Source organism: Pleurodeles waltl, chromosome 11 (assembly GCF_031143425.1).
Source record: "Pleurodeles waltl isolate 20211129_DDA chromosome 11, aPleWal1.hap1.20221129, whole genome shotgun sequence".
Lineage (NCBI taxonomy): Eukaryota > Metazoa > Chordata > Amphibia > Caudata > Salamandridae > Pleurodeles > Pleurodeles waltl.
This window is the reverse complement of record NC_090450.1, coordinates 695,585,849-695,612,635: the sequence shown is the minus strand read 5'-3', so window position 1 is coordinate 695,612,635 and position 26,787 is coordinate 695,585,849. Positions and strand designations below refer to the sequence as shown.

The 26,787-nt window shown below is 47.5% G+C and overlaps 1 protein-coding gene across 4 annotated transcripts in view; it reads right to left on the bottom strand.

The window, feature by feature from the left end:
• DBNL (drebrin like) overlaps nucleotides 1-26,787 on the bottom strand; it is a 137,507-nt gene that overhangs the window by 48,400 nt on the left and 62,320 nt on the right. For all 4 annotated transcript variants that reach the window (XM_069214242.1, XM_069214243.1, XM_069214244.1 and 1 more), the window contains exons 9-10: nucleotides 26,110-26,184; nucleotides 24,927-25,032 (exon numbers count right to left, since the gene is read on the bottom strand). In XM_069214242.1, coding sequence (XP_069070343.1) covers nucleotides 24,927-25,032; nucleotides 26,110-26,184 — 181 coding nt within the window. The remainder of the gene's footprint in view (nucleotides 1-24,926; nucleotides 25,033-26,109; nucleotides 26,185-26,787) is intronic.

The following is a 26,787-nucleotide window of genomic DNA, read 5'->3' as shown; positions in this document are numbered from 1 at the left end:
CGCGAAAGTGTGCTAGAAGCACTATCTCTAAGTCTACTTCTGCTACCGGCATTTGGAACTATTTGCGCGTAAGCAATTACCTGATTAGATAACCCACAAAAGAGGGATTTGCCAAAGTCAGGGCTGGAAAAGACAAAAGCATTCAATGCCAAACCAGATAACAGAAGGAAAGGTACAGCAAAATCTACTGCAAAAGGTACAACTTTAAAAGGCATGTCTTAACTATTGCAGAGATTGATTTGGAGCAATGATACTCCAAGTATGGACCGAGGACCGCATGCGGCCCTCCTGACCCTCACATACGGACCACAGCTGCATGACTGCTGCTTACTTGAGACAGCACTAAAATTCAGAAAGTTATTAAATAAACGGGCAAGGATTTAGTTATACATTAACTGAAGTAAAAGAAAAGAGGCAAATAGGGTGGCCTGCACTACTTAACTCTAAGAACATACTCGTTTTTAAAGACATTTTAAAACAAACGTGCAAACATATGATGCAGTTTCTTCAGTATTTAAAAAAGTGTATTTCATTAACATGCAGACATGTTTCACCTTTAGTATATATGATTATATCAGTGCTTGGAGACGTATTTTTTTTTTTAAACTGATAGTTTAAAAAAATAAATGTAGATACATTCATGCTTCCTCCCAACCCAACAACAAAGCCAGTACTGAACTAAAAGGTAAGTCAATTGTCACATGGAACCCTCCGGGTGGCTTGGGTTGTTAATACACCTGTACAACATTAAAGTTTATTAAATCAAACACCACAGGAGGTTTTGTACAGTGTATATCCTTAACTTGTGTATTTCAGGGTGCTCTTGTATTTCATAATGAAGAAAAAGGAGGCAAAATGAAATTTCACAATTTGCTAGGATCACACAATTTAGTCTAGTGGGGAACCGGGGATTTAGACTAGGTGTTCTGGTTTCACATTTCACATTCAATTCAATTCCATCCCAATGCAATAATCCGGTTATTATTATTATTATTTTTTTTTACACTTGACTCAGGGTAGCAACAGCAAACAGAAAAAGTTTAACCTAAGGTGCATAGAGGGATAGCGATTCAGAGACAGCATAACACAGCATTCAAAAGGGGCTTAATTTAGAGGGCAGTAAGGAATGCAATACTCAAATTAACTCAATGACTCAGTGACCACACCATGATTTGCTTCCTCTACAACCAACTCCCCCCAAGCACATCACAGACCATAATTCGTGGCCGCTGGAAAAATGTTGTGAGTACCCATGCTAGAGACAAGTCAGAGCCAACAAGCATTCCCAAATTTGCAACCACTGAGACTGGGTTGGGACAGGATTGTATAACATGTTGCATCCCAAACAGGTGGGAATAACCAGAATTTCAGGCTTGGTTGGATTATATTTAATATTATTCTTTGTCATATTCTCATCACAATCCTGGGTAGGACTGTTAGTGAGCTTCTGGCTGGTTCTGAAACAAAAAAGCAGCTGGGTTTTGAAAGCTTCCATGGAGAAATACACCTCTATCCTAATCAATCAAAACTCCAAAAGACTCAGATAGCAAAAATGTAGAAGTGGGCACAGGCAGTAGGTGTTCCCCATCTCATGAGACTTATTGAGAACTGAAATTTCAAGCATGACTACCTTTTTAAAGTAAGGGCCGCTGAAGATTTCTACCAGAGGGAGTATGCAACTGTAAGTGTAACACTTGTTTTCCACTGTCATCCCTCTGTCCTGTAGCTTTGAGCCATAAAGTTTGGTGAAACAAACCAGCCTGATGGTTCATGCACTGGAATAACATTGACCAATTATCTCATTAATATTTCTTTAAATATAATAGAAATCAACTAAAATCACCTTCAAGATCCTCATCCACACACACAAATCCCTCCACAACACCGGCCCAGCCTACCTCAACGAAAGAGTGAACTTCCACACTCTCACCTCCGCCGACCTCGCTCTCGCCACAGTTCCCCACATCCAACGCATCACATCCAACGGTCCTTCTCCTACCTCGCCCCCAAAGCCTGGAACTCCCTCCCCACCAACCTTCGCAAAACCCAAAACCTCCTGCTTTTCAGAAAAAAACCTCAAGACGTGGCTATTCGAACAGTGAAAAAACCTCCCCCCTCAAACCCCCACCCTAGCGCCATGAGACCCTCACAGGTGAGTAGCGCGCTCTATAAATTTCTTTGATTGATTGATTGAAAATAACTATGCCCAAAGATACTAGCACCTTCTGGGTTTGTGTGTTTTTCCTAATATTAACTGCCCTATTTTACAAACAAGGAAAGACCTGTTCTTTGGAGAGGTGATAGATCTGACTCTGGATGTTTTTTTTAAATAAATGATTTACTGTGTCAAGCTCTATCTGATCCAACTTGGAAAAAGAGACCTTAGGAGGGGTGGGGGGGGGGGGAAGGCGGCAACCATAGCTTTAAATACCATCCGTAAGAGCTATACAGATAGTCAAGCTATTCCAGCCCCTTTAAGTCATCCTCTATAGTGTTCCTTCCGCCAGCAGGCATGGTGGACTTCTTCCTGGAGTGAGGTAAACTCTTATCTCCATAGGGTCGCCCAGCTCTTCTTCTTCAGTGACCATAACAGGGTCTCTGGGAATACAGGCTTGTCCTAGGTCTGAGTAGGAAGCTAGCAACCCAGAGGATCTCTCTGGCAGTGGCTCTGCACTGCATTATCATGGAGACAGTCTACTCGAAGTTCAGATTCTGTGCGCATGTGGCTGGCTCAGGGACAGTATTTATTCTTATTTAGTGGACCTAGCAGACAGACTGAGCCAACTAACGGCTGTGCCAAACAAACACTTGCCTTGTTCAAAATACAAAGCTCTCCCCAATTCAGAGGAATGTACATCTTTGTGTCCAGTTTTCGTAGACTTCTTGGTGGGGTGGGACGTGGGGAGCGTTTAGGGGTCAAATGTCGGAACAGCTCTTACTAACTGATTTTTTTGTTTGCATCTGTTTGAGTTTGCAACGTACACCATAGTGACAACTTAAGCAGCAGGTTTTAACAGCATTTGGCGAATATGTAGATAATAACGTGTGTTATAGTGAATGGTACAATATACTGGAAATATTGACATTGCAATTAGGTGTGTAGAATAAACAGTCACTATATGGGTCCACAGCAGAAAGGACAGGCACTGTTAACCTTTGCAAAGTGTATGTCGCAGTCCAGGTCAGCACTGCTTTGTAATCGATAAGTAGCCATGACATGGATTCACGAGATTGATATTGTCGGAAATGGGTTACAGGTTGTCTATATTGCTACAGATAGTTATGACAACAAGTTCCATTTATATGGAACTGTGTATTAAGAAACACATCAAAAATAGTCTTACAAAAATCGTGTAACAGTAAGCCCTCCTCCCTCGCTTCAATCTCGAGTCCCGCAATCGCAATACATACACTCATGTCTCTGCTAATTGTTATTTAATGAGGGGCTGTATAAGGAATGTGCATCTGGGAGGGGTCTGGTGTATATCAAGGCTGGTCAACACATCAATGGTGATGGGTAGGATTTATTTGTATTAACCTAAAGGGGTTCTGTGTTACTATCAATATCACGTGCAGTGGCAGACTGAAGTTGTTAGGATAGTGTCCCAGTAGGTGGTGATGGGATATTTCCGCAGCCCAGGTTGTCCTCTCTAAGGAGTGAAGTGCTCTCTGCTTGCGCCCAGTAAAGCACTGAGCATACCCAGGCTTTCAAGGGTGGGGGCTCAGGAGATTTCCATCTGTGAGTAACAAGGCGTTTGGCCACTAATAAGCCCAAATCCAGAGTTGGGAGAAGCGGGACACTCAACCAGTAGATGAGTAGCCGCAGGCAAGCCCATAACATATGCAGTAGATCAGCAGCTACCAGATTACAGCGGGGGCACGCAGTGTTGTTCCTATGGTAAAAAGGATTGATGTAGGAAGGAGTAAGAGACACCCTATTTACAATGTAGAGCTGTATCAGTTAAAAATGTGCATTGCATGGCACGTGCGGCCCACTCCTTGTCCGTGCAAGGATGCGTTAAATCAGCTTCCCATTGCGGTCACACTGTTGTGAGTGCTAGGGCAGTGTGAATATGCAGCGAATCAGCAAACCCGTGCATAATGCATCTGCCCGGCCCAAACACATGGAGATATAACCCATGAACCTCCAACACACTTTACGGTCCAACATCTCCCCATCTGGTCCCCCAAGGAGGTAGTCAGTGAGCTGTAGAGCAAAAACTGACCAAGAGGCAGGCCGCCCTCCATCAGTGGATCATAAGATGTCAGGACACCATAACGGTATAAGTTCCCTAAAGTGATTAGGCTAGTGGCATGCCATAAGGTCAATTCCACTGATGTGATAAAGCTGCTGTTTCCTGGTGTTCCAAGTAGGGCCAGAGCTGGTGCATAGGGGGTTCTTGTGTAATGAAGACACCTGCGGTAGCAGTGCAAAGGCTACCCCCAGTAACAGTGATCGGGCGGTCGTGCTTGGGTGCAAGGGTGAAATACTTTGAGAATGGCGGATAGGGTCCAGGTCGGTAAGGCTGTGGCCATGAAGTGTAAACCTGCCAACCGTTTGGCTATCCACTGGAGCGGAGATGCAAGATAGCATTGCTCAGTGTAGAACAGCAAGACTGTCTTGAGTTGTGGGCAGACAGTTTGGCCAAAGCAGCCCTACATCTGGATTTGTGCCAGAATAGCTCACGTATCTGGCTGTCAAAAGGGCGAAAAAATGTAGCAGTAATGTGGAGTGGAAGATTAGCAAAATATGGGTAATGTTACCATCGCAGGGGTCTGCTTGAAAATGGTATTTACGCACCCCATGATAACTAAATGTATGAGGTTGCCAGTCTATTTGCACACAATTTTAAAAAAACTGTGGGCTGGGGGTCCTTTTATGGAGTAGGAATAGGCAGAGAGGATTGCAAAGTGTCCAAGGTTTGAGGCTATTGTAGCTGTTGTATCTTGTGCGTATCTCTAAGATAGAGTAGTAAATAGTCCTCATATAATGAGATTATGTGTGTTCCATCACCCAGCGCTATGCCCCAGTGTTTTCCTCCACTATGCATGACTATCGCCAGTGAAAAGAGTAAGGAGGAGAGCAGGCAGCCCTGTTGTGTACCCCTGTGTATGACTATCGAGTCAGACTAGGGGGCCCGTTTTGACCCTGATCAATGGACTGGGATTCACAAGTTTCACTAAGCACACGTAGCGGTGACCAATGTCATAGCAAGGCCGTGTGGAGAAGAGGTAGTTCCATTCTAAGGAGTCAAAGGCCTTTTCTAAATCTAGGACCATGCATCCTGCATTGAGCCAGGCCTATTGCGAGTAAGTCATAACTTGGCAGTAACAGCAGAGGTTTAGTGAAGTGTTGCAGGCGGTAACAAACCTGTTTTGGTCTGAGTGAACTAAGAGCAGGACAATGGGTGCTACATGATCTGGGAGGATTTTGTCTAATACCTTGTAATCAGCAGGGATAGTGGTCGATATAAGCCTAATTGTGTGGGGTCTTTGTGCGGTTTAGGAAGGGAGATAAGTGTTGCATCCCTTTGGGATTTGTAAAGGCTATCAATGGAGAGGGCATTTTCATACACTGTCAGTAGCCAGGCGGTGCGAGGAGGGGTGCATAGGTTTTGTAAAATTCAGTGGGCAGTCAATCAGGACCTGCCCACAGCCCAGGGCCACAGAGGCATGGCGGCTAACGTGGTGAGCTGGGCCGTGGTGGGACCCTCTGCACGGCCACTGATTGCAGACGGCCCAGTGGAGTGCCAGATGTGAGAAAAGGCCTCTTTCGGACATGGTTAGTCCCCCACTTTTTGCCTGATGTAGCCTAGAAATGATAGTGCCCAGGTCCCCTGCTAACCAGGTTCCCTGGACCATAGCTCTTTTCCTAAACCTGTTGTGATGCGTTGGCACAATTGGATAAACCTTTGGCTACCAATATAAGTCCCTAGTAAAAGGTACCAGGGCATGGGGTACTGTGGGTAGGCACCCGAGGGCAGTGGCACTTATTATGCCACCCTCTAGGGCCATGCATCCAGATGCCCCAGCACTGCAATTGCAGGCTGTGTGTACTGGTGCAAACCTAAAACACAAACTCGACATGGCACACTGCCTGTGTGTGCTGCACACCATACACTGCATATACTATGGGTAAGACACCCCTCTGGCAGGCCTTACAGCCCTAAGGCAGGATGCACCATATCATATGTGAGGGCATAGCTGCATGAGAAATATGCCCCCACTGTGTCCTTGCCAAACCTGGGACATAGTGAGTGAACATAGCCTCCATTTTAATACATGTCCTGGACACTGGTCAACACGAGTTTTCCAGCTATATGATGGCCACTCTGAACCCTGGGCTGTTTGGTATCAAACAACTCAGAATGAAATCCAAACTGGTACCAGTATTAGACTTATCCTTAAATGTACCCCGGGGACACCTTAGATGTGCCTCCTACAAAAGCTAACTACCCTGGCATGGTTGCCGACTGGTTTTATCCACCCTGCCACCTCCAGACACCCAAACTACAAACCTTGGGGGAGAGCTCTGTCTCTTTGTATAACAATGCCCTTCCTGGGTGGGGGTGCTAACACCCCTCCCCTCAGGAATGAGCACTGCCCTGGCAGTGAGTTTCAAAGAGCTTACAGCCTTTGAAACTCAAACGCCAGGCCTGCTGCTAGCAGCAGTTGGTCAACCCCTTTTCAAACCTCCACCTTTGGCAGGAGCAGAGGCAGGAAACTACACAAAGGGTAGGAGGAGTGGCCCCACCTGGCATGCACCACCTCTAAGGTGTTGCCTGCGAGGTGGACACTCCATTTAATTTTCTTCCATCTTAGATGGCAGGAAAATAGCCAATCAGGGATAGGGAAGTGATCCTTCCCACAGGAAGCGGTCACTATAGTGAATGTAGCCACCAAAAAGTAGGTGTTCCATTAGACACTACCAGGTTCCTCCTAAAATGCCCACTAAATTTAGTATTTAGTGGGCATCCCTAGACCAGGTAATCAGATTCGAAGAACACAAAGAATACCAGCACCAAGAAGATCCAAGGCACAAGAACTGTGGACCAGCTGCACTAAGAAAAGGCGCTAAACTCTGCCTGCTGCACCCAGGACCCGACAATCGCTGCTGAGGAGCTGCTACTGGACTGGCCTAAAAAAAAAACAGAGGACCTCCAGGCTTTGCCAATCGCCCAAGAACTCCTTCCAGATTGGAGGTACCACTCTGCAACAAAGAAACCAGTGAGGGTGACTTCACTGACCAGCCACTAACTCCTGAACCCTAAGTTGCAGCCAGGCCTGGCAACACACCAACGACTGCAAGGACAAACCCTGCAAGCGTGCCAAGTTTGGTGGCACTGCACCCTCCATTGGTCGAACCTTACCAATACCCTGGTGTAAGGAAATGCCTCCTTGGCATGGTTGCCCCCTGACTTTTTGCCTTTGCTGATGCTATGTTTACAATTGAAAGTGTGCTGAGGCCTGCTAACCAGGCCCCAGCACCAGTGTTCTTTCCCTAACCTGTACTTTTGTATCCACAATTGGCAGACCCTGGCATCCAGATAAGTCCCTTGTAACTGGTACTTCTAGTACCAAGGGCCCTGATGCCAAGGAAGGTCTCTAAGGGCTGCAGCATGTCTTATGCCACCCTGGGGACCTCTCACTCAGCACAGACACACTGCTTGCCAGCTTGTGTGTGCTAGTGAGGACAAAACGAGTAAGTCGACATGGCACTCCCCTCAGGGTGCCATGCCAGCCTCTCACTGCCTATGCAGTATAGGTAAGACACCCCTCTAGCAGGCCTTACAGCCCTAAGGCAGGGTGCACTATACCATAGGTGAGGGTACCAGTGCATGAGCATGGTACCCCTACAGTGTCTAAATAAAACCTTAGACATTGTAAGTGCAGGGTAGCCATAAGAGTATATGGTCTGGGAGTCTGTCAAACACGAACTCCACAGCACCATAATGGCTACACTGAAAACTGGGAAGTTTGGTATCAAACTTCTCAGCACAATAAATGCACACTGATGCCAGTGTACATTTTATTGTAAAATACACCACAGAGGGCACCTTAGAGGTGCCCCCTGAAACTTAACCGACTATCTGTGTAGGCTGACTAGTTTTAGCAGCCTGCCACAAACCGAGACATGTTGCTGGCCCCATGGGGAGAGTGCCTTTGTCACTCTGAGGCCAGTAACAAAGCCTGCACTGGGTGGAGATGCTAACACCTCTCCCAGGCAGGAATTGTCACACCTGGCGGTGAGCCTCAAAGGCTCACCTCCTTTGTGCCAACCCAGCAGGACACTCCAGCTAGTGGAGTTGCCCGCCCCCTCCGGCCAGGCCCCACTTTTGGCGGCAAGGCCGGAGAAGATAATGAGAATAACAAGGAGGAGTCACTGGCCAGTCAGGACAGCCCCTAAGGTGTCCTGAGCTGAGGTGACTCTAACTTTTAGAAATCCTCCATCTTGCAGATGGAGGATTCCCCCAATAGGGTTAGGATTGTGTCCCCCTCCCCTTGGGAGGAGGCACAAAGAGGGTGTACCCACCCTCAGGGCTAGTAGCCATTGGCTACTAACCCCCCAGACCTAAACACGCCCTTAAATTTAGTATTTAAGGGCTACCCTGAACCCTAGAAAATTAGATTCCTGCAACTACAAGAAGAAGGACTGCCCAGCTGAAAAACCCCTGCAGCGGAAGACCAGAAGACGACAACTGCCTTGGCTCCAGAAACTCACCGGCCTGTCTCCTGCCTTCCAAAGATCCTGCTCCAGCGACGCCTTCCAAAGGGACCAGCGACCTCGACATCCTCTGAGGACTGCCCCTGCTTCGAAAAGACAAGAAACTCCCGAGGACAGCGGACCTGCTCCAAGAAAAGCTGCAACTTTGTTTCCAGCAGCTTTAAAGAACCCTGCAAGCTCCCCGCAAGAAGCGTGAGACTTGCAATACTGCACCCGGCGACCCCGACTCGGCTGGTGGCGATCCAACACCTCAGGAGGGACCCCAGGACTACTCTGATACTGTGAGTACCAAAACCTGTCCCCCCTGAACCCCCACAGCGCCGCCTGCAGAGGGAATCCCGAGGCTTCCCCTGACCGCGACTCTTTGAACCTAAAGTCCCGACGCCTGGGAGAGACCCTGCACCCGCAGCCCCCAGGACCTGAAGGACCGGACTTTCACTGGAGAAGTGACCCCCAGGAGTCCCTCTCCCTTACCCAAGTGGAGGTTTCCCCGAGGAACCCCCCCCTTGCCTGCCTGCAGCGCTGAAGAGATCCCGAGATCTCTCATAGACTAACATTGCGAACCCGACGCTTGTTTCTACACTGCACCCGGCCGCCCCCGCGCCGCTGAGGGTGAAATTTCTGTGTGGACTTGTGTCCCCCCCGGTGCCCTACAAAACCCCCCTGGTCTGCCCTCCGAAGACGCGGGTACTTACCTGCAAGCAGACCGGAACCGGGGCACCCCCTTCTCTCCATTCTAGCCTATGTGTTTTGGGCACCACTTTGAACTCTGCACCTGACCGGCCCTGAGCTGCTGGTGTGGTGACTTTGGGGTTGCTCTGAACCCCCAACGGTGGGCTACCTTGGACCAAGAACTGAACCCTGTAAGTGTCTTACTTACCTGGTAAAACTAACAAATACTTACCTCCCCTAGGAACTGTGAAAATTGCACTAAGTGTCCACTTTTAAAACAGCTATTTGTCAATAACTTGAAAAGTATACATGCAATTTTGATGATTTGAAGTTCCTAAAGTACTTACCTGCAATACCTTTCGAATGAGCTATTACATGTAGAATTTGAACCTGTGGTTCTTAAAATAAACTAAGAAAAGATATTTTTCTATATAAAAACCTATTGGCTGGATTTGTCTCTGAGTGTGTGTACCTCATTTATTGTCTATGTGTATGTACAACAAATGCTTAACACTACTCCTTGGATAAGCCTACTGCTCGACCACACTACCACAAAATAGAGCATTAGTATTATCTATTTTTTACCACTATTTTACCTCTAAGGGGAACCCTTGGACTCTGTGCATGCTATTCCTTACTTTGAAATAGCACATACAGAGCCAACTTCCTACATTGGTGGATCAGCGGTGGGGTACAAGACTTTGCATTTGCTGGACTACTCAGCCAATACCTGATCACACGACAAATTCCAAAATTGTCATTAGAAATTGATTTTTGCAATTTGAAAAGTTTTCTAAATTCTTAAAAGTCCTGCTAGGGCCTTGTGTGTTAAGTCCCTGTTTAGCATTTCTTTTAGAGTTTAAAAGTTTGTAAAAGTTTGAATTAGATTCTAGAACCAGTTGTAGATTCTTAAAAAGTATTCCAACTTTTAGAAGCAAAATGTCTAGCACAGATGTGACTGTGGTGGAACTCGACACCACACCTTACCTCCATCTTAAGATGAGGGAGCTAAGGTCACTCTGTAAAATAAAGAAAATAACAATGGGCCCCAAACCTACCAAAATACAGCTCCAGGAGCTTTTGGCAGAGTTTGAAAAGGCCAACCCCTCTGAGGGTGGCAACTCAGAGGAAGAGGATAGTGACTTGGAGGACAATTCCCCCCTACCAGTCCTATCTAGGGAGAACAGGGTCCCTCAAACCCTGACTCCAAAAATAATAGTCAGAGATGCTGGTTCCCTCACAGGAGAGACCAACACCTCTGAAATCACTGAGGATAGCCCCAGTGAAGAGGACATCCAGTTAGCCAGGATGGCCAAAAGATTGGCTTTGGAAAGACAGATCCTAGCCATAGAGAGGGAAAGACAAGAGATGGGCCTAGGACCCATCAATGGTGGCAGCAATATAAATAGGGTCAGAGATTCTCCTGACATGTTGAAAATCCCTAAAGGGATTGTAACTAAATATGAAGATGGTGATGACATCACCAAATGGTTCACAGCTTTTGAGAGGGCTTGTGTAACCAGAAAAGTGAACAGATCTCACTGGGGTGCTCTCCTTTGGGAAATGTTCACAGGAAAGTGTAGGGATAGACTCCTCACACTCTCTGGACAAGATGCAGAATCTTATGACCTCATGAAGGGTACCCTGATTGAGGGCTTTGGATTCTCCACTGAGGAGTACAGGATTAGGTTCAGGGGGGCTCAAAAATCCTCGAGCCAGACCTGGGTTGACTTTGTTGACTACTCAGTGAAAACACTAGATGGTTGGATTCAAGGCAGTGGTGTAAGTAATTATGATGGGCTGTACAATTTATTTGTGAAAGAACACCTGTTAAGTAATTGTTTCAATGATAAACTGCATCAGCATCTGGTAGACCTAGGACCAATTTCTCCCCAAGAATTGGGAAAGAAGGCGGACCATTGGGTCAAGACAAGGGTGTCCAAGACTTCAACAGGGGGTGACCAAAAGAAAGGGGTCACAAAGACTCCCCAGCAGAAGGGTGATGAGACAACCAAAACTAAAAATAGTAAAGAGTCTTCTACAGGCCCCCAAAAACCTGCACAGGAGGGTGGGCCCAGAGCCTCTTCACAAAACAATGGGTACAAGGGTAAAAACTTTGATCCCAAAAAGGCCTGGTGTCATAGCTGTAAACAGCATGGACACCAAACTGGAGACAAGGCCTGTCCCAAGAAAGGTTCCACTCCAAACTCCCATCCAGGTAACACTGGTATGGCTAGTCTCCAAGTGGGATCAACAGTGTGCCCAGAGCAAATCAGGGTCCACACTGAAGCTACTCTAGTTTCTGAGGGTGGGGTGGATTTAGCCACACTAGCTGTCTGGCCGCCTAACATGCAAAAATACAGACAGCAACTCTTAATTAATGGGACTAGAATAGAGGGCCTGAGGGATACAGGTGCCAGTGTCACCATGGTGACAGAGAAACTGGTTTCCCCTGGCCAATACCTGACTGGAAAAACTTACACAGTCACCAACGCTGACAATCAGAGAAAAGTACATCCCATGGCAATGGTTACTTTAGAATGGGGAGGGGTCAATGGCCTGAAACAGGTGGTGGTCTCCTCAAATATCCCAGTGGACTGTCTGCTTGGAAATGACCTGGAGTCCTCAGCATGGGCTGAGGTAGAGCTAAAAACCCATGCAGCAATGCTGGGTATCCCTGAACTGGTGTGTGTGAAAACAAGAGCACAATGCAAGGCACAGGGTGAAAAAGTAGAGCTGGAGTCTGGAAAAATGGCCCAGCCTACCAAGAGAACAGGAAAGTCAGTTGGGAAACCAACTGCAACACAGCAAAAGAAAGGGAACCTCTCTTCTCAGGAAGAAGTTCTGCCCTCTGAGGGAACTGAGCCTTTGGAGCTTGAACCTTATCAGGTTGAGCTCTTAGGCCCAGGGGGACCCTCAAGGGAAGAGCTGTGTAAGGGACAAGAAACCTGTCCCTCTCTTGAAGGCCTTAGGCAGCAAGCTGCTGAAGAGTCCAAAGGCAAGAAAAATGGAACACATAGGGTCTATTGGGAAGATGGGCTCCTGTACACTGAGGCCAGAGACCCCAAACCTGGTGCCACTAGGAGAGTGGTAGTGCCTCAGCTGTTCAGAGAGTTCATCCTAACATTGGCCCATGACATTCCCCTTGCTGGACATTTGGGACAAACCAAGACGTGGGAGAGGTTAGTCAACCACTTCTACTGGCCCAATATGTCCAACATGGTTAAGGAGTTTTGCCTCTCCTGCCCCACCTGTCAAGCCAGTGGTAAGACAGGTGGGCATCCAAAGGCCCCCCTCATTCCACTTCCAGTGGTGGGGGTGCCCTTTGAAAGAGTGGGTGTGGACATAGTTGGTCCACTGGAACCTCCCACAGCCTCAGGAAATATGTATATCCTGGTAGTAGTGGATCATGCTACCAGGTATCCTGAAGCTATTCCCCTTAGGTCGACTACTGCCCCTGCAGTAGCCAAGGCCCTCATTGGTATCTTTACCAGAGTGGGTTTCCCTAAGGAGGTAGTGTCTGACAGAGGTACCAACTTCATGTCAGCATACCTAAAGCACATGTGGAATGAGTGTGGAGTGACTTATAAATTCACTACACCTTACCATCCACAAACTAATGGCTTAGTTGAGAGATTCAACAAGACATTAAAGGGCATGATCATGGGGCTCCCAGAAAAACTCAAAAGGAGATGGGATGTCCTCCTGCCATGTCTGCTTTTCGCTTACAGGGAGGTACCACAGAAGGGAGTAGGGTTCTCACCCTTTGAACTTCTGTTTGGTCATCCTGTAAGGGGACCACTTGCCCTTGTTAAAGAAGGCTGGGAGAGACCTCTCCATGAGCCTAAACAGGACATAGTAGACTATGTACTTGGCCTTCGCTCTAGAATGGCAGAGTACATGGAAAAGGCAACCAAAAACCTTGAGGCCAGCCAACAGCTCCAGAAGTTTTGGTATGACCAAAAGGCTGCACTGGTTGAGTTCCAACCAGGGCAGAAAGTCTGGGTTCTGGAGCCTGTGGCTCCCAGGGCACTCCAGGACAAATGGAGTGGCCCTTACCCAGTACTAGAGAGGAAGAGTCAGGTCACCTACTTGGTGGACCTGGGCACAAGCAGGAGCCCCAAGAGGGTGATCCATGTAAACCGCCTTAAGCTCTTCCACGACAGGGCTGATGTCAATCTGTTGATGGTAACAGATGAGGATCAGGAGGCAGAGAGTGAACCTCTCCCTGATCTTCTGTCATCAGACCCAAAAGATGGTACAGTAGATGGAGTGATCTACTCAGACACCCTCTCTGGCCAACAGCAAGCTGATTGTAGGAGAGTCCTACAACAGTTTCCTGAACTCTTCTCCTTAACCCCTGGTCAGACACACCTGTGTACCCATGATGTGGACACAGGAGACAGCATGCCTGTCAAGAACAAAATCTTTAGACAGTCTGACCATGTTAAGGAAAGCATCAAGGTGGAAGTCCACAAGATGCTGGAATTGGGAGTAATTGAGCGCTCTGACAGCCCCTGGGCTAGCCCAGTGGTCTTAGTCCCCAAACCTCACACCAAAGATGGAAAGAAAGAGATGAGGTTTTGTGTGGACTACAGAGGGCTCAATTCTGTCACCAAGACAGATGCCCATCCAATTCCAAGAGCTGATGAGCTCATTGATAAATTAGGTGCTGCCAAATTTCTAAGTACCTTTGACTTGACAGCAGGGTACTGGCAAATAAAAATGGCACCTGGAGCAAAAGAAAAGACAGCATTCTCCACACCTGATGGGCATTATCAGTTTACTGTTATGCCCTTTGGTTTAAAGAATGCCCCTGCCACCTTCCAAAGGTTGGTGAATCAAGTCCTTGCTGGCTTGGAGTCCTTTAGCACAGCTTATCTTGATGATATTGCTGTCTTTAGCTCCACCTGGCAGGATCACCTGGTCCACCTGAGGAAGGTTTTGAAGGCTCTGCAATCTGCAGGCCTCTCTATCAAGGCATCCAAATGCCAGATAGGGCAGGGAACTGTGGTTTACTTGGGACACCTTGTAGGTGGAGGCCAAGTTCAGCCACTCCAACCCAAGATCCAGACTATTCTGGACTGGGTAGCTCCAAAAACCCAGACTCAAGTCAGGGCATTCCTTGGCTTGACTGGGTATTACAGGAGGTTTGTGAAGGGATATGGATCCATTGTGACAGCCCTCACTGAACTCACCTCCAAGAAAATGCCCAAGAAAGTAAACTGGACTGTGGACTGCCAACAGGCCTTTGACACCCTGAAACAGGCAATGTGCTCAGCACCAGTTCTCAAAGCTCCAGATTATTCTAAGCAGTTCATTGTGCAGACTGATGCCTCTGAACATGGGATAGGGGCAGTTTTGTCCCAAACAAATGATGATGGCCTTGACCAGCCTGTTGCTTTCATTAGCAGGAGGTTACTCCCCAGGGAGCAGCGTTGGAGTGCCATTGAGAGGGAGGCCTTTGCTGTGGTTTGGTCCCTGAAGAAGCTGAGACCATACCTCTTTGGGACTCACTTCCTAGTTCAAACCGACCACAGACCTCTCAAATGGCTGATGCAAATGAAAGGTGAAAATCCTAAACTGTTGAGGTGGTCCATCTCCCTACAGGGAATGGACTTTATAGTGGAACACAGACCTGGGACTGCCCATGCCAATGCAGATGGCCTTTCCAGGTTCTTCCACTTAGAAAATGAAGACTCTCTTGGGAAAGGTTAGTCTCATCCTCTTTCGTTTGGGGGGGGGTTGTGTAAGGAAATGCCTCCTTGGCATGGTTGCCCCCTGACTTTTTGCCTTTGCTGATGCTATGTTTACAATTGAAAGTGTGCTGAGGCCTGCTAACCAGGCCCCAGCACCAGTGTTCTTTCCCTAACCTGTACTTTTGTATCCACAATTGGCAGACCCTGGCATCCAGATAAGTCCCTTGTAACTGGTACTTCTAGTACCAAGGGCCCTGATGCCAAGGAAGGTCTCTAAGGGCTGCAGCATGTCTTATGCCACCCTGGGGACCTCTCACTCAGCACAGACACACTGCTTGCCAGCTTGTGTGTGCTAGTGAGGACAAAACGAGTAAGTCGACATGGCACTCCCCTCAGGGTGCCATGCCAGCCTCTCACTGCCTATGCAGTATAGGTAAGACACCCCTCTAGCAGGCCTTACAGCCCTAAGGCAGGGTGCACTATACCATAGGTGAGGGTACCAGTGCATGAGCATGGTACCCCTACAGTGTCTAAATAAAACCTTAGACATTGTAAGTGCAGGGTAGCCATAAGAGTATATGGTCTGGGAGTCTGTCAAACACGAACTCCACAGCACCATAATGGCTACACTGAAAACTGGGAAGTTTGGTATCAAACTTCTCAGCACAATAAATGCACACTGATGCCAGTGTACATTTTATTGTAAAATACACCACAGAGGGCACCTTAGAGGTGCCCCCTGAAACTTAACCGACTATCTGTGTAGGCTGACTAGTTTTAGCAGCCTGCCACAAACCGAGACATGTTGCTGGCCCCATGGGGAGAGTGCCTTTGTCACTCTGAGGCCAGTAACAAAGCCTGCACTGGGTGGAGATGCTAACACCTCTCCCAGGCAGGAATTGTCACACCTGGCGGTGAGCCTCAAAGGCTCACCTCCTTTGTGCCAACCCAGCAGGACACTCCAGCTAGTGGAGTTGCCCGCCCCCTCCGGCCAGGCCCCACTTTTGGCGGCAAGGCCGGAGAAGATAATGAGAATAACAAGGAGGAGTCACTGGCCAGTCAGGACAGCCCCTAAGGTGTCCTGAGCTGAGGTGACTCTAACTTTTAGAAATCCTCCATCTTGCAGATGGAGGATTCCCCCAATAGGGTTAGGATTGTGTCCCCCTCCCCTTGGGAGGAGGCACAAAGAGGGTGTACCCACCCTCAGGGCTAGTAGCCATTGGCTACTAACCCCCCAGACCTAAACACGCCCTTAAATTTAGTATTTAAGGGCTACCCTGAACCCTAGAAAATTAGATTCCTGCAACTACAAGAAGAAGGACTGCCCAGCTGAAAAACCCCTGCAGCGGAAGACCAGAAGACGACAACTGCCTTGGCTCCAGAAACTCACCGGCCTGTCTCCTGCCTTCCAAAGATCCTGCTCCAGCGACGCCTTCCAAAGGGACCAGCGACCTCGACATCCTCTGAGGACTGCCCCTGCTTCGAAAAGACAAGAAACTCCCGAGGACAGCGGACCTGCTCCAAGAAAAGCTGCAACTTTGTTTCCAGCAGCTTTAAAGAACCCTGCAAGCTCCCCGCAAGAAGCGTGAGACTTGCAATACTGCACCCGGCGACCCCGACTCGGCTGGTGGCGATCCAACACCTCAGGAGGGACCCCAGGACTACTCTGATACTGTGAGTACCAAAACCTGTCCCCCCTGAACCCCCACAGCGCCGCCTGCAGAGGGAATCCCGAGGCTTCCCCTGACCGCGACTCTTTGAACCTAAAGTCCCGACGCCTGGGAGAGACCCTGCACCCGCAGCCCCCAGGACCTGAAGGACCGGACTTTCACTGGAGAAGTGACCCCCAGGAGTCCCTCTCCCTTACCCAAGTGGAGGTTTCCCCGAGGAACCCCCCCCTTGCCTGCCTGCAGCGCTGAAGAGATCCCGAGATCTCTCATAGACTAACATTGCGAACCCGACGCTTGTTTCTACACTGCACCCGGCCGCCCCCGCGCCGCTGAGGGTGAAATTTCTGTGTGGACTTGTGTCCCCCCCGGTGCCCTACAAAACCCCCCTGGTCTGCCCTCCGAAGACGCGGGTACTTACCTGCAAGCAGACCGGAACCGGGGCACCCCCTTCTCTCCATTCTAGCCTATGTGTTTTGGGCACCACTTTGAACTCTGCACCTGACCGGCCCTGAGCTGCTGGTGTGGTGACTTTGGGGTTGCTCTGAACCCCCAACGGTGGGCTACCTTGGACCAAGAACTGAACCCTGTAAGTGTCTTACTTACCTGGTAAAACTAACAAATACTTACCTCCCCTAGGAACTGTGAAAATTGCACTAAGTGTCCACTTTTAAAACAGCTATTTGTCAATAACTTGAAAAGTATACATGCAATTTTGATGATTTGAAGTTCCTAAAGTACTTACCTGCAATACCTTTCGAATGAGCTATTACATGTAGAATTTGAACCTGTGGTTCTTAAAATAAACTAAGAAAAGATATTTTTCTATATAAAAACCTATTGGCTGGATTTGTCTCTGAGTGTGTGTACCTCATTTATTGTCTATGTGTATGTACAACAAATGCTTAACACTACTCCTTGGATAAGCCTACTGCTCGACCACACTACCACAAAATAGAGCATTAGTATTATCTATTTTTTACCACTATTTTACCTCTAAGGGGAACCCTTGGACTCTGTGCATGCTATTCCTTACTTTGAAATAGCACATACAGAGCCAACTTCCTACACCTGGGAAAACCTGCCTGCCAGGGGCTGAAAAGGGACCAAGAGGAAGCCCCAGTCGAGGGATTTCAGGAACAGCCCGGACCTCCCGTCAAGAGTGGCCCTGTTGTCCTGCAGACAACCCTTGAAGTGACTTACCTCCAGATCCAAAGAGCATCGTGGCGCACTGCTCCTGACTCACCGATTCACTCTGCATCCGGCCGCCCTGTGCCCTGTAACGAAGAAGCTGCTGTGCCCTAAGGGTCCCTCACCCCTTGTGACCTCGACACTCCAAGGGGACCCCAAGGAACCACCTCTAAACTTACTTGCACAGACCTTTTCTAAGTGGTACCCCGTAGTGGCCCTGCAAAAGTTCGACACTTTTCACAGCTGCTTCCGCAGAAACCGTGAGTCACCAGAACTTCTCCAGCTGGCACAGTGTGCCCACCGACAACTTAAACTAACCTTCAAAAGAAGAACTTGGTAAAGCAAGTGTGTGATTGTATATGTATTTTTAAAGGTGACCGATTCCTATTGTGTGTAATTACACACAAAAGACTATTTTTCTTAAACTTCAAAAATCCATATCTCAAAAAGTACTTAACCAATTTTGATAACCTTGGTCTTAAAAATTATATAAAAATCGGGATTATTAATATAAATTGGTCTTGAGTTATTCCTTCAAGTGTGTGAGTTGCATGATTGATACTGTGAGTACAGCAAATGCTTTTCGCTTTTCCAAGACTGACCTAACGCTTGACCAAGCTACCTTAAAAATTAGAGCATTAGGTGATCTAGTTTTTAACCTCAGTAAATCAAAGTGTGGTTGCCTGGGACCCCTGCACAGTGTGCCTAGCTCTGCACACTACATAGAGGGTCAGCCTCCTACACCAGAGAGTGTAGAGGAGGCAGCGGGTCCGGGAGGGGCCTAATCTGGAGCACTGTGAGGGCCGACAACATAAGGAGGTGGGAGAGGCCACAAAGGAGTGAGCAGAATCCAATGAAGAAGCTGTGGACCAGGCAGGTGGGACTGCCCCTTGGGGGCCCCAGGGATCCCAGGGTGAGTTGGGAGACAGCAGGAAGGGCCCGTGAGTGCTGATGCAGCCCAGGGGGTAGGGCACAACTACAAGACAATGCTGCAGAGGTCAGCTGGGGCACGCGTCATTGGACACCCCTTATCCTCTTCTGGTGCGAAGGGGCCAAGGTGTAGGCTCTGGGGCGAAACAAGTGGTTTGGTTCCCTGTTGCAGCTACTGGTGGGCGAGGAGGTGGTTTATGCCCTTGATGGGTTAGGAAGTGACTTGGTGGTAGCCCTCCTCTACCCCCACATCTGGCTCAGGCTGGGGGCCCCTTGAGGGATATGGCTGAGGGATGTATTGACATTTAGCTGCTGGTGGATGATAGTAGGCTTGAAAGAGCTGGCCCATACAATGGTGTACAATAAACAGGGGGCCCACACCAGGTGAAGGGGGCCATGGAGGGCTATGCTCTGACATGGGAGGAAACGGACTTGAAGGCCCACATGGCCATGATCCTGGCGGCCATCCGGGACACCAAGGAGACAGTGAACCATAAATCAGAGGCAGTGGTAATTGATGTGAGTCTCCTGAGGGTGGAGTATGCCAAATAAGCTAATAGGGTCACTGATGTGGAGATGACGAAGGCCTGCTTCGACCGGCTGTGATGGATCATCAGGACAGGCTGCAGTGGAAGGTAGAAAGTCCTTTTAGCCAGGGTAGAAAATGCTGAGGGGCACTCCCACCATAAAAATATACTTTTGGTGGGGTACTCAGAGAAGGTGCTGCGGTACTTAACGCAACAAGCACTGGATTTGATTCTTTTGTAGGAAACGCAGAGCAGAGTTCCCACTGTGATTTCCTGGAGAGAGGCAAGCTTAAATCTCTGGTACACGCAAGCTAATCTGCTGGGGCCAGAATGGTTGGAATCCTAATTTGCAGATCCATGCCATTCCAAATAACGAACATGTGAACTGAGCCATCTGGATGCTAGGTGGCATGTGGAATGGGAAGCATCTGATAGCAGCCTCCTAGTACCATCCGCCCAGCCTCCAGGGGCCTAGGCTGATGGGCCTGGAGTAATGGATCACCGACTGCTCAGAGGCCTTGTTACTGGTAGGAGAGGACCTCAACCTGACCCCGCCTGGAGAGGTGGATCGAAGGATATGGATGGGGGTGGGGTTTTGGGAGTGCACCAAGGGACAACCCCGTGGCTTTGCTCACTTTTGGGGGCCCTGGTGTTGAGTCCTGTGGCAGGCCTCTCACCCACGGGACAAATAGTTTTCTTATGCAGTCAATGCCTCCCACTCACTGGCACTTTTCGACTACTTTCAGGTAATGGAGACCCAACTCTTTAGAAACAGAAATACAGCCTACCTGACGATAAACATTTCAGATCATTCCCAGATTGTGGTGGAATTGTGGGCGCACAGGCCCCATGCCAGCTGGCACCTGGGAGCTAATAGACTGGGATACATTTACATTTTTACATTTACACATAAGATGGTGGCATGGGGCCAGCTAATACTGCATGTGGCAGGGAAGAATAGGGAGAATCAGCAGAAAAGAATGGAGCTGGAAAGGGAAAAAGGAGGCTGTGTATGTGGCATAGCCAGACCAAGCACAAAGTCGGGCTCAGCTCAGGGAAGACAATAGACGGAACAGTAGGATCTATGAGACTGGGAACAGGTCGGGGAAGATGCTGGCCTGGTTGGTCAGGAAGACGAGGGCCAAGGCTGGATCCCGGCAGTATGCATGCCAGCCTAGACCACTGTGATATACCTCAGTGCTCTTTATACCTCACGTCTCTTTCTTGAGACAGAAGAGGACATGCATTGCTTTATGTGTGATCTTCCAGTGCCTTGACTGAGGAGGGAGGCTAGGGATCCGCTTGAGGCCCTAATCACAGAGAGAGAGAGATCGCTGAAGTCCTGACCTAAATCTGAAGTGGGAGGGCCCCAGATCCCAAAGGCTTCCCCCGAGGTTTTTAAATGTGTTAAGAGCAGCCTTTGCTTGCTCTGTACAGAGAGGCTCAGATGCAGGGTGAACTACCCTGAGATGTTAGGCAAGCGTGGATAGTATTGATTCATAAAGCTAGGAAGATCCCAAAAAAATTGTGCCTTGTATGAGCTGCTTTCCCTCCTAAACATAGAAACTAAACTGCTCGCTGAAGTTCTAGCAAACCACTTACTGCAAGTGATAAATGCCAAGAAGGCATTTAATTCCTTACAGTGGCCCTATCTGCTGGCTCTTCTCAATCTTATGGGCTCTGTCTCTGTGTTCTAGGTGTGGGTAAGCCTCCTTTACCAAAGGACAACAGTGAGGGTGCGATTGAATGGTATATTGTCAGAAGAATTTGAATTGGGCTTAGTTAGGGGTGTCCCCTTTCTCCATTGCACTTTGCGGTGGTGATGGAGCCGTTGACAAATTGGGTTCAGCGGGACACACTGTTTGCGGGGTTCTCCGATGGGCTAGTGACCCTGCCTGAAGGGAGGATGTGATCTCCCATCAGGCAAACAACCACTATGCTCTACCACACAGATACTGATCATGGAGATCCTACATATCTTGTTTCTTCAGCAACTTATCTATCAAGTGCAGTAAATCTGTAGAGTACTGGTTGTCCTGTTTGGTGCCTCGAGCAAATCGCCCCGGAAGTTGGTGTGGTCTGACCTTGAATTTTCTTACCTGACAATCTATGTGACCGCAGACCCTAACATGTTTTATGATAAAAACGTGGGGCAGATATTACGACTTCCCCTGTACCTGCTGGGAAGGCAGGCCTGTATCATCCCAAGTTGCTTTATGTGGTGCAAAATTAATTGTTCGAAGTCCCCGATCATTTATTTCCAGCTGTGGAAACGGAGGTTAGAGTCATTCTCTGGGATGGGAGTGCCCAGAGGATCGCTCGAGACACCCACGAGGCGTCCGACAGATGGGGGTATTGCCTTGCCGGATCTTCAGCGTACTACTGGGTGGCTCGCCTTATGCTGGTCAATGACTGGACCTTTGTAGATCAGAGGAAGCCAGCCCTTCTGGCAGACGGGCAGGTGCTGGAGCCCCATGGATTCACACAGTGGTTCTATGGTGCAAGGAGATTAGCAACCATCCTTGAACCAACTACCTCAGTGGTTCAGACGTAGAGGTGTGTGACATGAAGGTTGGAATGAGCGGGTCAATTGACACTGGAGAAACCACTATGGGACACAAGTGCATTAGCAGAGCGCTAAAATATGATTGGTATCTCAAAAGTGGATGATCTCTGGGGAGGGTAAGGATGGTGTAATGGTATTTGTATTTGACCACTGACTCCATCTTGACCACTGACTCCATTTTGCGCTCAGCTTCAGGTGCAGTCACAGCGGAGGCGCAGGTATTTTTCTACACTGAACGTGTTTTCGCTCTTCTCATCAGAGCAGGGAACATATTGTGGGGGATGTGGAGGTGATAAGAGTGTACCAGTGTTTCAGCAGAGAAAGGTACCGTTCTGTCTCAGGAATGCGCATTGGGGCCTGGCCAGTTCTTTTGCGTGTTTTCAACATAGACCAAGTACAGTCAGCATTTGAAGTCAATAGCCGAAGAGAAGGGTCAATTGCTGGAATCTTCCTCTTGAGTTAATTTAAGGTATATAAAGCGGGGGAAATGTAGCACTGACACAGCGGAGCTTGTTTTGGGAGTGTACGCACTACCCAATAAGATCCCATTGGGGAAGTTCTCCTGTCTCAGCCGTTCAGGGTTCCCCAGCTTGATGTTGGCAAGGATGATGATGGATTCAACCCCATTGGTGATGTATTCTAAGTTTGAATTATTCAGCTTATATACATGTTTATGCTTTGTTGATGCACCACATCGTTCTTTGTCTGCCATTATTTTTGTATATACATGTGTTCTATTCCATTTATTTGAGTTAAATGCTTATTTTCATGTATTTGTTTGCTTTTATTTGATATCCAGGAAGTGCCTTAATAAATACCGTATTTATCGGTGTATAACACGCACCGGCGTATAACACGCACCTCATTTTAAAAGGAAATTTCAGAAAAAAAAAACATTACATTTTATCGGCGTATAACACGCACACATCATTTGCCCCCTATTTTCAGGGAGAAAAAGTGCGTGTTATACGCCGATAAATATGGTACATTACTCAAACTAAGAGTGCTGCATTCCTTGGCATTGTTTCCTTTTAGTTTAAAGCAAAGCAAAACATTGGCTGAATTTAGCGTCCCTGCAAAGCTAGTATGACATGCTGGGGGGGAGGGGGGGGAGTGACGAATTTTTACAAATTAGGTCATATTGACATGGCGGAGCCTCTGCCCTCAGGACCTGCTGGACAAGAGAAGATTGGAATATCGGACACTGGAAGTCCCATTTTGAAGACATGCTATTTTGCAGTTTTATTCCACCCTCTTCAGCAGTAGCCAGGTCCCATTACAGAGGCTGTGAGAAAGACGGGAGGGAGAACTGGGTAGAATGGAGGACGATGAGTGTGAAGCAGCCTATAAATACCCCAGGGAGGTTGCTATCAAGGTGGGGTTCCAGCTCATTAAGTTAAAGCTGCTACAGCAGGAATAATTTCCACACACAATGATCTGCATTATGAGGATATGTAACTCAGACTGGTGACTGAGGGGTTAAGACAGTGGCGAACACTTCTCCATACACTATGGGGGTGCCCAAGAGTGAGGGCCTTCTGAGAGGGGGTTCAACTTAGGCTCTACGGGGTGCTGGGTAAGGTCCTGGAGCTCAATCCTTGGTTGGTCTACCTGGGCATCTGGGGAGGAGACCCTAGATAGGCACACAATTTCGCTCTGCAATGTTACATTGGCAAGGAGGAACATGATAAGATAATGAGGCTGTGCAAGGATTCAGACACTGAGAGACTGGGAATCCATGAATCCAATATGGCGTGGTGCAAGCAGAGGAGCCAATACACTGGGCACAGGGTTGCCTCTGGAAATTCACAAAGATATGGGACTGTTGGTAAGAGGAAGACAGGGAGTGATGGGAGCATGGGGTAGGAGAGTCGCAGAAACTACTGATTTGTGTGGATCTAGGGATGGAATTGTGACATTTTCGAACCGAGTGTTTATTGACTTGAGGCTGACAGTGCCACTTGACATTTCCTATGTGTCCATGTGGCAAAGAAACCTAGGGGTTTAGTTGATCTACGTATTGTTTTACATACTGTTTGCTTGTGAGAAAATATAATTAAATAATGAAAAAAAAAAAAAACTATCACACAGAAAGCAAAAATGCATGCATGGTTCCAAAGCACTTTCCATTAACAAAGCTGAATATACTCACAAACGTTTTTGTGAACTATATCACTCAAGATACCCCTTATACTCATATCTTAACATCTAGTTAAAAAAAAAAAAAATCCTAACCTAAAAATGCTGTCTATTGTACTGCTTCCTTCAAATATGTAAGTATCCCTCTCTACTCCCTTCTTCGTCCTATACAAATCTATGCCTATGATGTATTTATGTCTCCATTATAACCACTTTTTTTCTAATGAATTTAACAATCAAATATGATATATTTCTCGTACAGCACCCTCCATTCTCTGTCAGGGCTAGCTCCAGGCCTTCTTTACCAAAGAACTGGCCTTTCGAACTGCCTATCATATATTGGTGTGTAACTTGCAGAGCTGGGCATCTCAATAAATGTTTTTTAGACGCAAACCCACCTTCAGATGTGGGTTTTGGAATTAAACACTACTTCAGGCGAAGTCTCACCAAATGTGTATAGTAGTAATAGAACCTTCTAAACCCACATAATTTTAACCTCTTTTTAGATCATCAGATACAATGACCCTAGGATCTTAATAGTATTTGGTGATATTTAAGTTTTCATCTCCAGTCCCACACTCTGGGAATACTGTGCCTTTAGTTCATAGTTTTGCACATGTCTGTATGGAAAACATGTAGCCAGCTTCCATATCCCTCGCCGAGCAGATTCAAATCAATGAAAGAAGTGCTTTACTCTAGTGGTTTTCTGCCATGCAATAAGCGAACGCCCCAGCATGCAGAAGGCTTGTAGCATAGCAGGCTTTTCTGTGTAGCATACTTGGTAGCAGCTGCTAAGAGTGGATGTCCTACCTGGCTGGGAGATGGTTGGGGAAGTGTCAGAAGATATGGATCGCTCCTTCTGCTGGAAGATGGCACGCGGATTGGCTGATCTCTGAGATATAAGTGATGCTGCCTCCTGTAGAAAACGGAATATTAAAAAGTTTCAAGTGGGATTAAAACAGAGGACACACAGTTGAAGCTACATTATATATTGTATTTATCTTAATTTGTGTAGTGGTTTCTGTGTCAGTTCAAAAGAGTGGGCAAAAAAGAAGCCCCAGAACTCATTAGTGGTAACAGGTCTATATCACTCTCAGGCTACTTTCAAAATGAAAAACAAAACTGCTTATGGTTGAGAGATGAGCTCAAGAGTGTACAGCCTTCTATGGCTTCACAGTTAATGAGTTACAAAGTTGTAGACATCCCTCTTTTTACCTACAGCACAAAGGGCTGGACTGGTTCCATGATTCCCGTTGCCAATTAAATAAAACCAATCTTTCATCAAACCAGGTTGTGCAGAAAATCTTAGATTTATTTAAAGAGGTCATAGTAATAGCTTTCTAGTAGGGGAGACGTCCTGTATTCTTCAACGAATGGCCATAAGCAGAATATAGCACAGGAGGGAAGGGCTTGCCAAAACCCTCAGAGTGGCTTGGACAGTGAAAGGTTCCACAGAAATTGTGCAGGTGACAAAAGCATCACCACTGGGGGTAAATTAAGATGTAAGTGGACAATGGGCACACAGACATACCACAACGAACACATGCAGCACATGAATCATGGACCTCTTCTCGAGTGATTATGCGGAAGAGAAGGAACACCTTGTATTAAAAGATAGCCAAGTGAGACCAAGGTGGCCACGGGAGAAAGAACAAGACTCACAGAAACTGCAAAGCCCTTGTAAGATATACAATTTCTTCAACTGGCCTACATCTACTAATGCATCACATCCAATTCTGCTATACTCCATTACAGTACTGAAGCTCATTCACTGCTCTGCCAATGCAGCATTGCAGTTCGGAGCCGCTAGTCCATGGCTATGAGCCACACACTGCTCTTTCATTGCACCTCAATCCTATCAAAAAACACTCAGGTATTCTAACACTGGGATGCCCACACTGCTCTCCAGCTGCACCTCCATGCTGACCTGCTAGTCGAGTATTTGGACCCACAAACATCTGCTAATACAACTCTTTTCATAACAGACCAATACCTTGGCTTTCTCCACAGAGTCGCTCCTTTTCAGTCCCTTCTGCATCTTTGCCTGGTGCTCAGCCTCCTGCTCCTTCTGTAACACACACAAGGACGTGGATTTAAACACAACGCTACGGGCAGTGAAAGTGAATGGTTGGCGGATTGCATGATCTAGCAGTGGGTGGAATTATGTACAACACCATGATATTGTGAGAATATACCAAAACAGCAACTGCATGTCAACAGTTGTGGGTTATGGGTCTGGGTCAGTCACACCTTAGGGGAGAACAGAGTTAGCTCAGAGGTCGTGTGTTGCCCTCAAACCAATTCTTTGTGTTTGCCTTAAATCACTTCTCAGCATCACATAGAAACAACTTCTTTGTGTTGCATCAAAACTAAGTGCACCACGTGCTGTAGGATAAACTTCCACCCCTCACAAGTTACCAGACGTGGGGCATGAACACATGACACTAAGACCATGTAATCCAGCATTTTCCACCAGTTCTTTATGTCAGCACCACATGCTTAAAAAGGATTAGGTCAAACAATAGACCGCTTTCTCCCATGCTCCCCCCTAAGATGAGTAAGGCTAATGGACATTTATGTTGAGTTTTGGAAAGCAAGTAACAGATCTGTGGAGACTAAGCAAAAAAAAAAAAAAAACACACTGAGTGAAACTCAACGAACCAGTAGCCTG